Source organism: Uranotaenia lowii, chromosome 2 (genome assembly GCF_029784155.1).
Source record: "Uranotaenia lowii strain MFRU-FL chromosome 2, ASM2978415v1, whole genome shotgun sequence".
NCBI lineage: Eukaryota > Metazoa > Arthropoda > Insecta > Diptera > Culicidae > Uranotaenia > Uranotaenia lowii.
Genome location: NC_073692.1, coordinates 414702820 through 414714307, shown reverse-complemented (window position 1 = coordinate 414714307; position 11488 = coordinate 414702820). Strand labels below are relative to the sequence as shown.

Sequence of the window (11488 nt, the reverse complement as noted above, 5' to 3'; positions counted from 1 at the left end):
GTCAAAAGTGTACTAAAATTTGAATTTGAATGTGCTCTAAAAACCCAGTAGGAACTCTCTAAATTTGAAATACCCAGAGCCCGCCTACCTTTTACTCAGACATCGCCACATGTATGAAGCAGCCGACGGCTGATCTTGATGAACTCAGATATCAGCGGAAAAATTACTCAGATGTCAGAAAATTCGGCACTCAGAGAGCTCGAGTGCTTGAAGGCGACAACTGAGTAAATGTTGATCAGTTTGTGCGAGGTGGTCAGACTTGGTTGCGGCAAAACTAGAAAATTTACATGGTGAATATGCATTTTAAAAGTAATTTCTAGCTATTAATCCGATTTTATTTATATTACAGGCTTCTGAGACGAAAGATGATGGTCCAAATAAATTTGCCAAAGCTGAATCTGGTACGGCATACTGGGTCACGGCCCGAGAGATGAAACCCGACGGGTGAAAAAAAATTTCAACAAGTTTGTGGATTTTTTTTAAAAAATAAAGGTGTATGGACATTATGTTTACTTTTGTTATTTATCAAATCAACAAATCCATCATTAGTGTGAATAATAATACAGCCCAAGCAACATTTTAAACACCGAATAGTTTTATAAAAAAAGATAGTTGTTGTATAAGGGATTTATAAAGTATTATTTGCTTTATAACGTAATTTCTTAAGAACTCTATATGAATGCCCTTTACGATAGCTTTAAAACCACTATACAGTCTTATTATAGAACTCCTGTCAACTTTCGGTTTGGTTTTATAACCATTAATTTTTTTGGTTCAGTAGAGCACTACAAAGTAATTATAAAACCTTTTCAGAAAACCAAAACATCAAGTTTTGAAAAGTACCAAATATTCTTAAAACATGCCTCTATACACCTGTTATATAAATGACAACCATTTTTACCGAAAAATAAAAAGATGTAAAAGACGCGAAAGAAGAATGACATTTCAAATTATGAAGGTAAACAAAAAGAGTGGCAGCCATAGAAATTGATATCATTCGTTTACGATATTCTTTCCGTTTGATTTTAGAAACGAAGATGCAGATTTTTTCCGTCTTATAGCACGCAGCAATAAGGGGCCCGGAAAAGGAAGGAAATCGATTGCAGTCATTTGCAGAAAATCGGCAACTGCGTTCAATATAATTGATCATGAGTCTGCTTGATACTCCTCCAACAATCCAACTGGGTGGTCGAGAGTGCAACAATTTACGATCATTTTACCGCAAATCTGCTCCTATCGAATTACCTCTTCATTAGCCAACCAGCTAGGAACTAGGAACCAGAAAAAACTTACAAACTCAGCAAAATTAAACCAATAAAAAAAATTGTGATCAACGGAAACAAAAAAAATACTATTGAAACAAATTCTTTTCTTGTTTCATCACTAACCGAATATCACGAGTATTTTTATTAAAATTAAATAACTTAACACAACACATTTTGAAACTTCACAAGATGCACAAATCACACAAATCTTTTGATCCGTCATCCTGATGGGGTTTCTATCTTGCCATAACTCCTATCCGGGTTGCATCCGTTCGTCACATTCCACGCCTTTCATTAACATGTATTCGAGTTGTTTTTCTAGAAACATAATATGTACATATTATGTACTCTAAAAATTAGATTTATTTAGTTGTTGTGACAATTGAATACAATTTAAGAATATTTACCAATAAATTTATAAACTGCTATTCTCTTCCGTTGTTTTTGCCGGTTCCGACCGACCGCCTTCCGCGGACCAGGAAAGGATCTGGAATTTGAATAATGCAGCAGCTGCTGAATCCGTCTACCGGAATTAAATGTTTTATTGCACTGATAAAGTGGATCGTCAGTATTATTCGGATGACGGGAAAAGGGGAAAGGTTTTTCAATTTTGGATTGATGAAATTGCGAGCCGTGAGCAGAATTTGTTTTGTTTTGATTTCTCCAGTGACGTTTGAGGCTGCGAGATGCACTGAGTCAAGTCAGTTCCAAGTTTTGAAGATTAAAACACTAGAAAAGATCCGTGATAAGATCGTTTGGTTTTATAGTTAGATTTTACAAATCTAATAGGTTTTTCGAATGAAGCGCCATTTTATGAAGAATTAATTGAGATTTTCTAGGATTATTTTTATTTATTATTTAAAAATACATCGTTTTTCAGAAATTGGCTTGCAGTAAAGTTGTTCATAAGAATATATTGTACAAAGTTTGGACATATGGGAGTATAAGACAGATATTATACGACAGGGAATTTCTGAATGCTTTTACAAATAACTTATTATCACTATTTATTTGCCAAATTAAAGCAGCGCGCTTTTTATTTGCATGTATTTCGTAAAATTAACCGATAAATTTTGAAGCGCAAGAACCTTATCACTGGAAATTGTGATAACGATCTAATAAACTATTTATGCTCAAATAAAAAATGTATGTTTGATTATTTTTGGATTCAGAATGTTGAAATTTTATAAAAGCCATTTCAAAACCCTTTTTTGGGAACAATTGCTTTGTGACAGAAAATTTTTCTGCAACTAGAATAGATTATCTTGAAACAGCCCTTAGAAAAACACTTTTGAGTTCTTATGGTTGTATAAGGGACTTGAAATGTTCTCTTCAGAACCTCCTGTAGGTGGGCCTTTTTACTCTTATAAGTGTTTTAAAGATGTTTTAATGGGGTTTATAAAACAAAACATTGTTTTATACCGAAGTTCTGAGGAGTTCTTCCAGTCTCTTAAAAAACTAAAATTGTTACTTGGGAGGTTTTAACTATTCTAGCATGAAAAAGCGGCCAAAAACCGCTTCAGAATTATTCGCGCATTCTGAGTAACCAAGACTCAGTTGTCGCGAAAAGGGCTGTTAGTCATTTCTGAGTAAAAGCCGTTTAGTCAGAACTGAGTAGGTGCGGTTTTGGCGACAACTGAGTAACCGTCACTCTGAACTGAGTAGCTGAAAGTTAGCGAGAAATGAGACGATAGAAATACTGAAAATTTTAAAATATTTGTGAGAATGCGAGAGTGGCATGGGAGCAGGGGTGCCAGGTGGTTTCGTCAAAAATCAGGACAATGCGAAGTTAAAAATCAGGATTTTTCAGGACACCTCTTGATTCTTGAAAATGATAAGGATTTCTGCTTAGATTGCATAAATAGAGGCGCAATACAGGTGCTGAAAACGCCTTTATCTATGCAACAACAGTACGCAGTTTGTTTTCTGGCCGGTAGCTCATATCGAAAAACACCATTTGAATATCATCGGAACCGAAGATTACCTTCTGTTAAATGGGTTCAACTATTCTATAACCTATTTATTCGATTTTCTCATAGTTTAACTACAAATTCGATCACATTTAAGAAGTTTTTATAAAAATCAGGACAAATCAGGACATTTTAGGGACAAATTTTCAAAAATCAGGACAACTCGAGAGTTTTTAAAAAATCAGGACGGTCTCACGAAAATCAGGACAAATCCTGATAAATCAGGACACCTGGCACCTCTGCATGGGAGAAAGGCACTTATGATTATTCCAGCGTTTACAACTTCAGTGAGAATACAAGGTTTGTGTAATTTTTTTTATTAAATTTTTAAATAATTCGTCAATGAAAAAGACTTAAAAGTATTTTCCAGATTTTATGAACCAGAAGTATGGAGCATTTATCGGAAGAAATCCGAGACGGGGGAAACAACCGTTAGCCATCATCGGGACAAGAGAGAGGTCGCAAGGTGTCATTTTCGCATTTTTTAATATTTTGTAATTTTTGCAATTTTTGTTATTTTTATCTTTTTTTTAATTTTTTCAATTTGTTCATACATGTCATTTTTTTCTTTTTTGTCTTTTTTGCATTTTTTGTCTTTTTTATATTTTTTTTTTAATTTTGTCTTTTTTAACATTTTATATTTTGTTTACACGGTTTTCTGTCTCACGACATAACCTAATGAACATTATTTTATTTATTTATTTACATAGTATTCCGTCTCACGACATAACTTGACGAACATAATTCCTAAAATTCACTCGGTCCAGGGCTACCGTTCTCCAATTTCTCAGGCACCCCACGTTCGCCAGATCACGCTCCACTTGGTCTAACCACCTCGCTCGTTGCGCCCCCGCTCGTCTTGTTCCTACCGATTTCGTAGCGAACACCTGTTTTGCAGGACAGTCGTCCGGCATTCACGCAACATGTCCCGCCCAGCGTATCCGGCCAGCTTTCACCACCTTCTGGATACTGGGTTCGCCGTAGAGTCGCGCGAGCTCGTGGTTCTTCCTTCGCCTCCTAATATTCCCCTAATTCACTCATCCATGGCTACCGTTCTCCAGATCACGCTCCATTTGGTCTAACCACCTCGCTCGTTGCGTCCCTGCTCGTATCGTTCCTACACTGAAAGAAAAATCATGGTATTCCAAAATGAATAAAAATGTTTAATTTTACCATACGTTGATATTGTCGATATAAATAAAGTTTTAGTTATTTTGACCACTTTTTGGTTAATTTTACCATGCGGAGCAGAAAAAATATGGTAAACCTTAATGAAAAAAGAGGTTTAATATTACCATGCACAAAATTTGTTGATAAAAATGAAATTTTGGTTATTTTGACGATCTTTTTGTTAATGCTACCATACGGGCCAAAAGAAAATGTGGTAAACCTACATAAAAAAGAGGTTTAATTTTACCATGCGGAACGTTTTGTGCATTCGAAAATAAAATTTTGGTTATCGTGACAATACTGTGGTACATTGTACCATGGTTGTCGATAGCCAAAATACTTTCAATTAGTTGTGTCATCTTGCACTTTGTTGCCTCCTTGCCATTTAAATGGCTTTGAATTTTAATTTATTGTTAAAAACTTTGGAAACAATATTGATTTTGTGCTATGTTTCGCGATATTAAAGGTAAAGTGTTTCGGTGTGTGATGTATACAAAAGATATCATGTTTTATTTATCCGCAGAAGGCCATTACAATCTGGAAAAAAAAGCAGAGCCATCAACGGGCGCTAATTTCAACAGTTTATAAAATGTTCAAGAGTAAGTAAATTTTGTTAGTATTTCTGCACAATATTTATTAAACCTCGGACTCTACTGGCCGAGCAATCTAACGGGTTTTACCTGCCGGTGGGAAGGACCAAATATTAAACCTCGGACTCTACTGGCCGAGCAATCTAACGGGTTTTACCTGCCGGTGGGAAGGACCAAATATTAAACCTCGGACTCTACTGGCCGAGCAATCTAACGGGTTTTACCTGCCGGTGGGAAGGACCAAATATTAAACCTCGGACTCTACTGGCCGAGCAATCTAACGGGTTTTACCTGCCGGTGGGAAGGACCAAATATTAAACCTCGGACTCTACTGGCCGAGCAATCTAACGGGTTTTACCTGCCGGTGGGAAGGACCAAATATTAAAACCTCGGACTCTACTGGCCGAGTAATCTATCGGGTTTTACCTGCCGGTGGGAAGGACCAAATATTAAAACCTCGGACTCTACTGGCCGAGTAATCTATCGGGTTTTACCTGCCGGTGGGAAGGACCAAATATTAAAACCTCGGACTCTACTGGCCGAGTAATCTATCGGGTTTTACCTGCCGGTGGGAAGGACCAAATATTAAAACCTCGGACTCTACTGGCCGAGTAATCTATCGGGTTTTACCTGCCGGTGGGAAGGACCAAATATTAAAACCTCGGACTCTACTGGCCGAGTAATCTATCGGGTTTTACCTGCCGGTGGGAAGGACCAAATATTAAAACCTCGGACTCTACTGGCCGAGTAATCTATCGGGTTTTACCTGCCGGTGGGAAGGACCAAATATTAAAACCTCGGACTCTACTGGCCGAGTAATCTCGGACTCTACTGGCCGAGCAATCTGTCACTTCCGGAGGTTTCCGCTGGGGTAAGTTTAAATATCGGATCGTATTTGAAAAGTAGTTTTTCTTACAAAAGAACTCGATATATTTGTACTAGCAAAAAAAGCACGTGTGTAATTTTTTCTATCTGACGTACAAGTGAAAATTTTATTCAAATCTGTCAATGCCTGCTACGATCAAATCTCGTTGTCGGCAACATCCTCCGGGGCACCAGACGCTCTGGGTTGTAATACGATTATTTTTGTAACTGGTCTTACGTATGATGAAAACGCAGTTCGTACTGATACTGTTCGGACATTACCGTCGGTTCCTCGCATTACCTTATCGATGATACCTCTAGGCCAGCACCCGCGATGCATGTTCTCGTCGACAATCATTACAAGATCACCTACAGCGTATTCGTGCCGGTTACGGTTGTCTTGCCACTTGTGGCGTTTCAGCAGCTCAGGTCGGTACGAAGACACCCACTTGCGCCAGAACCTGTCAGCGTATATTTGAGCATGTTTGTACGCAGCTCGACAATTTAGGTCCCGTTCGTCGAAATCATGATCGTATTGCATATGATTGTTTCTACCAAGTAATATCATATTAGGTGTGATCGGTTCAGGATCTTGCGGATCTTCAGGAACATGTGTCAACGGCCTATTGTTAACAACGTTCATAACTTCACAAAGAGCTGTACGCAACACCAGGTCCGAGGGATGCCTATCCTTCAACATGGATCGAAGCGCTGTTTTTACAGAGCGGACAAGTCGCTCCCAACATCCACCAAAATGCGGCGCTCCGGGTGGGATGAACGCCCATTGTACTCCTCTCACACTCAGCGTATCCGCAATCTGTTGCAGATCCAACTCCTGCAGCAGCTTTTTCGTCTCACGGTCCGCTCCTACAAAGTTCGTTCCATTATCGGTTAGAATTTTTTGAGGAATTCCCCGAATCGACATGAAACATCTTATAGCCATCAAACAACTACTTGTATCCAACGAAGGTACCACTTCCAGATGTAAAGCTCGACTCGAAAGGCAGGTGAAAAGTGCGACCCAACGCTTTTCTGTACGTCGCCCAACTTTCACAGTCAGTGGCCCAAAATAGTCGATGCCTGTATACGTAAACGGGAAAACGAAAGGTGTCGTCCGCTCTGGAGGAAGGTTACCCATTTGTGGTATTTTTGGGTTCGCCCGAAGCTCGCAACATCTCAAACATGTACGGGCAAATTTTTTAACTTGAGACCTAATTTTGAGAATTCTGTGCCGCTGATTCAAGTTGTTAATAATCGTCTCAGTGCCTTGGTGCCCATTCGCAATATGATACATCTTTATTAACAGGTTCGTGAAATGATGATTGTCCGGAAGAATAACAGGATTATTCACTTCGAAAGGCTGGCTGCTATCTTGAACTCGTCCTCGCATTCTGATAATGCCCTCATGAAGAAAAGGTGAGTATGCGAATAAACGGCTAGTTCGTTTGACGAAATCCTGCTTTTTGAGAAGAACCAGCTCTTCACCGAACGCTTCAGCTTGAACTTTCTGATACAACATCATTCTTGCTTGGTTGATATCATTCACGTCGATTGAAAATCTTTCAGGTTTTTCTGACTTGGGTAGCGCTAAAATTTTAAGCATTTTCAAGTAATATGCTGTACTTCTCGTTAGGCGATTAAAATCTGAGAAGCGTGTTATATCAGGAAGATCAAAACATTTTTGGGTGGATATTTGTAAACAAATTAGCAAATTATCCTCTACTTCTATATCAGCATTGAAATTAATTGCTTCTTCGTTAGTCAGTGTTAAGGTTTCTTGTTTTGGCCAGTGTTCCTGATCAAAACGCAAGAATTCCGGACCGTTCAGCCAAATATTCATATTGCAGAACATCGAATTCTTGGTGCCAAAATCAGCAACGTTCAAGTTTGATGGAATCCATTTCCATAAATCGGAATTGTGCCCGTTCTCTTTTATCTTAGTGACTCGGGATCCTACGTATGCAGTTAACTTCTGTGTCGAGTTTAACCATCCTAAACAAATTCTAGAATCTGTCCAAAAATGAACTGATGTTATTTCTATTTTTAGCTCATCCTGAATAGTCTTCACCATCTGACTACCGGTTACACAGCTTTGTAGTTCAAGACGGGGAACAGTTTGTGCCTTCAGAGGAGCTACTTTTGATTTGGCGATGATTAAAGCTACGTGAGAAACGTTCCGGATTCTATGTACCATATATACAACACAAGCAAAAGCTTTGTCACTTGCATCACAAAATGCATGCAGCTCAACTGCACCAACAGATGACAGTCGTGGAAAATAATATCTTGGAATTCTCACCTCGCCTATCTGACCTATTTGCTCTAGCCATCCATTCCAATTTGTCATAAGACCATCTGGAATATCATCGTCCCAATCGATTTGCAGGCGCCATAAATCTTGGAAAAGGATCTTCAGATGAATGGTTATCGGACCAAGGACACCTAGAGGATCGAAAATACTCATCATGAACTTGAGCAGCTGTCGTTTAGTGATGACTTTTGAGGTTGGCAAGTTCGAGAACTTTAACGGGAACACAAATTCATCACTTCGGAGGTCCCACTTCAGACCGAGCACTCGGCACTCTTTCTCATCAGCAGCTTTCAAAGAGGAATCGATGGACTTCATCACAGCTACGGAGTTGGAAACGAATTTCACAAGTTTAAAACCACCTTGTCGATGTGCCTCGATGACGTTGTTTATCAATTGGATGGCCTCACCTTCGGTATCGCGACAATCAAAATAGTCGTCCACATAATGCTGACACAAAGCCGCCTCTCGCACTCCTGGTAGTGCTTCATCAAGTCTATTTGCATTAAAATTTTTAATGTACTGCGCTATACAAGGCGAAGATACAGCACCAAAAATCATCGCTTGCATGACGTACACATCAGGGGCCTTCTTGCGTTCCATTCCTCGCCAAAAGAACCTTTGCGAGTTCTGATCCTCAGGTCGAATGCGCACCTGATGAAACATTTCCTGAATATCAGCCATAAATGCAATCTTGTTTCTTCTGCCACGCATCAGGACCGCAATAAGTGGAGGAACCAAATCAGGACCTTTAAGAAGCAAGTCATTTAAAGAGAAACCGTTTGACTTTGCTTTTGCATCCATGACCAATCGGAACTTTTTAGCACTGCAAACGCTAAAGTGTGGCAAATACCAGGTGTTAGGTGTTTCGAGCAATTCAGGACCGGTCAGTTTACGCGCGTAGCCTTTTTGTAGATAGTCTTCGATTTTGTTGCAATATTGATCTGCAAATTCGGGATCTGCATCCATCTTTTTTTCCATCACTTTCAAACGACGCAACGCCTGTGGTTTGCTGTCAGGAAACGTGAAGTGATTGAACTTGTACAGCTGACCTACCTCATAACGATCGCCGATGCACTTGATGGTACGGTTCATAATATCTACTGCTCTCGTATCCTCTTCAGCCATTTTAGGTGACTGAGTTGTCATCCCAAAATTATCAACAGCGTACATAGTTTTTATTAAATCAGTCAACTCCATGTCTTCAATCGAACATAGTAAAACATGAGGAATCTCAATGCATTCTGCAACAGGTTGAATTTCTCCATGGACTGTCCAACCCAAATGACATCGAGTGAGCTGTAATCCTCGAATCGAATACTGGATGGTTTTCAGAGGAACAATTAAACCAGCATTATTTGAACCGATCAGCATACGAGGAGTTGCATTTTCGATAACTTTCAGCTTTTCTTCGTCTAACAGAGGATACAACTGACGAATCTGAGCTAAGTCGAAATTCATTTGCGAAAGCTTCATGTTCTTGATCGTCCTAACGTTATTCATCTTGTGCCAGACTGCCTGATCAGAAGGTCCAGATATTTGCAGAGAAATGATCATCGATGTGTCGTCTGTATGCGTGATTCCGTTGGTCCAACGGTACGAAATTGGAGAAACTGTACCCTGCAAATCCATTTCCTTAGCGATCGAAGAATCTAACATGGTCAGCGATGATCCTTCGTCGAAAAGTGCAAAAACTTCTTCAGTTTTAGTTTTACTACGGATGCGCACCTTTCCTACTCGAAGTATTGTGTTACAACCCACAATCGTATTGCATGTTCCACCTACAGTTAGGACAGGTTGCTTCGAATCATTACCAGGATGAACGAGCTGATGATGGTTTTTCTTGCATATCGAGCAGGTCTTGTTCGATTTACAATTCCGTCGCGAATGATCCACTTCAAGGCATAGATAGCACGCTTTACATCCTCTTACCGTCGATCTACGCTGCTCAATAGACATTTTCAAAAACTTCTCACATTGCTTCAAACCAGGATGTTCTTCAGATGAGCATAGAGGACATTGAGATCGGCTATCGGCTGCAGTGTTGCTGACCTGGAACACAGGCGGTCTTACTCTTTGGACGGGTGCCTGACGACGACTAAGGAAGGTAGGATTGACACTGGCTAGTTGGTTGTCCAACTCATCCTCCAACCAACCAGAAAAAATGTCGAAAGTTATCGTCCTATTTTCTCTCGTCAAACTGGCTTTGTGACGAATCCACATCTGCTTGCTAAATGTTGGCAGCTTGTCTGCTAGATGAGCAATTAATTCGGGATTCATCAAATACATTTCAGCGTTAACATTTTTCAGAGCCACAGCAGTACCAGTAACAGCGTTGAAAAATGTCCTAAATGATTCAATATTTCCCTCTCTAACTGTTTCCAGGTTTCTAAGCATGTCCAGCCTATTCGACACAATCCATTCTGTACGTCCAAAATTCGTTTTTAACAGTTTCATAATCTGATTCACATTTTCAGCGGAGGTAAGGAGAGCCTCAACGCACTGTCTGGCCTTGCCGTGAAGCGCTTTATTCAGCCTTCTCAGGTTGTCTTGACTAGATAAAGCAAATTCAACGGTGGATATGTTGAATTCGTTCTCGAAAATGGGCCATTCCATCAAGTTTCCGTTGAACTGAGGCAAATCTCTCACAGCACGATACTGCAACGCTTTCAGTGCTTGCGTAACAACTTCGGTTTGTCCAGAGCCGCGGTCAACGGGGGGATCAAAACGAGGTGGTGGGTTAGGTTGTTCATGACCGTCAGGAATGTCTTCAACCCAACTCCGGACACGACGATCAGGGCTACTATGAATGGAACTTCTCGAAACAGATTTCAGTTCGTTAATCTGAATCTCCCTTTCAATGCGCCTACGTTGAAACTCAGACTTTTTCTTTTCTAGTTGCATCTCTAAATCTTTCTGTATCTTTAGCTCCTCTAGTTTTTGTTGAGCTCTAATCTGATCTACTCTTAGAGATGCTTCTAACTCTTCCTTTTCTAATTGGTTTTCCAATTCTAGTGCTCTAATCTGACTAACAGTTTCACTAACGACTGACTTTCTGCTACTTATCGATCGTCTACTCCTACAGCTCATATTTCCGGTTTTGCTTCTAGCATTATCACCCGACTCGGAGTGCACTCTTGCATGTGCTGCGCCCACTTCAGACGGCCCAGGAATGGCAGCATCATGTGATAACGCAGGAACTTCCTTCACCGGAGTACGATACATTGTACTTGCTTGTGGAAGTTTGTAAACGAAATCGTCGAACTTCTTCGGGACTTTACCTGCCGTTGATCTTTCTGTTCGGCGCAGGTTAGGTTCCAT

At 40.0% G+C, this 11488-nt stretch overlaps 1 protein-coding gene across 1 annotated transcript; it reads right to left on the bottom strand.

Moving 5' to 3' along the window:
* Window positions 1–6016: 6016 nt before the first annotated feature.
* LOC129743416 (uncharacterized) lies at window positions 6017–11488 on the bottom strand. Its single transcript, XM_055735450.1, has 2 exons — window positions 8173–11488; window positions 6017–6939 (listed from the first exon to the last, which is right to left on the bottom strand). The coding sequence occupies exons 1-2, from the start codon at window positions 11486–11488 to the stop codon at window positions 6017–6019; spliced, it is 4239 nt and encodes a 1412-aa protein (XP_055591425.1).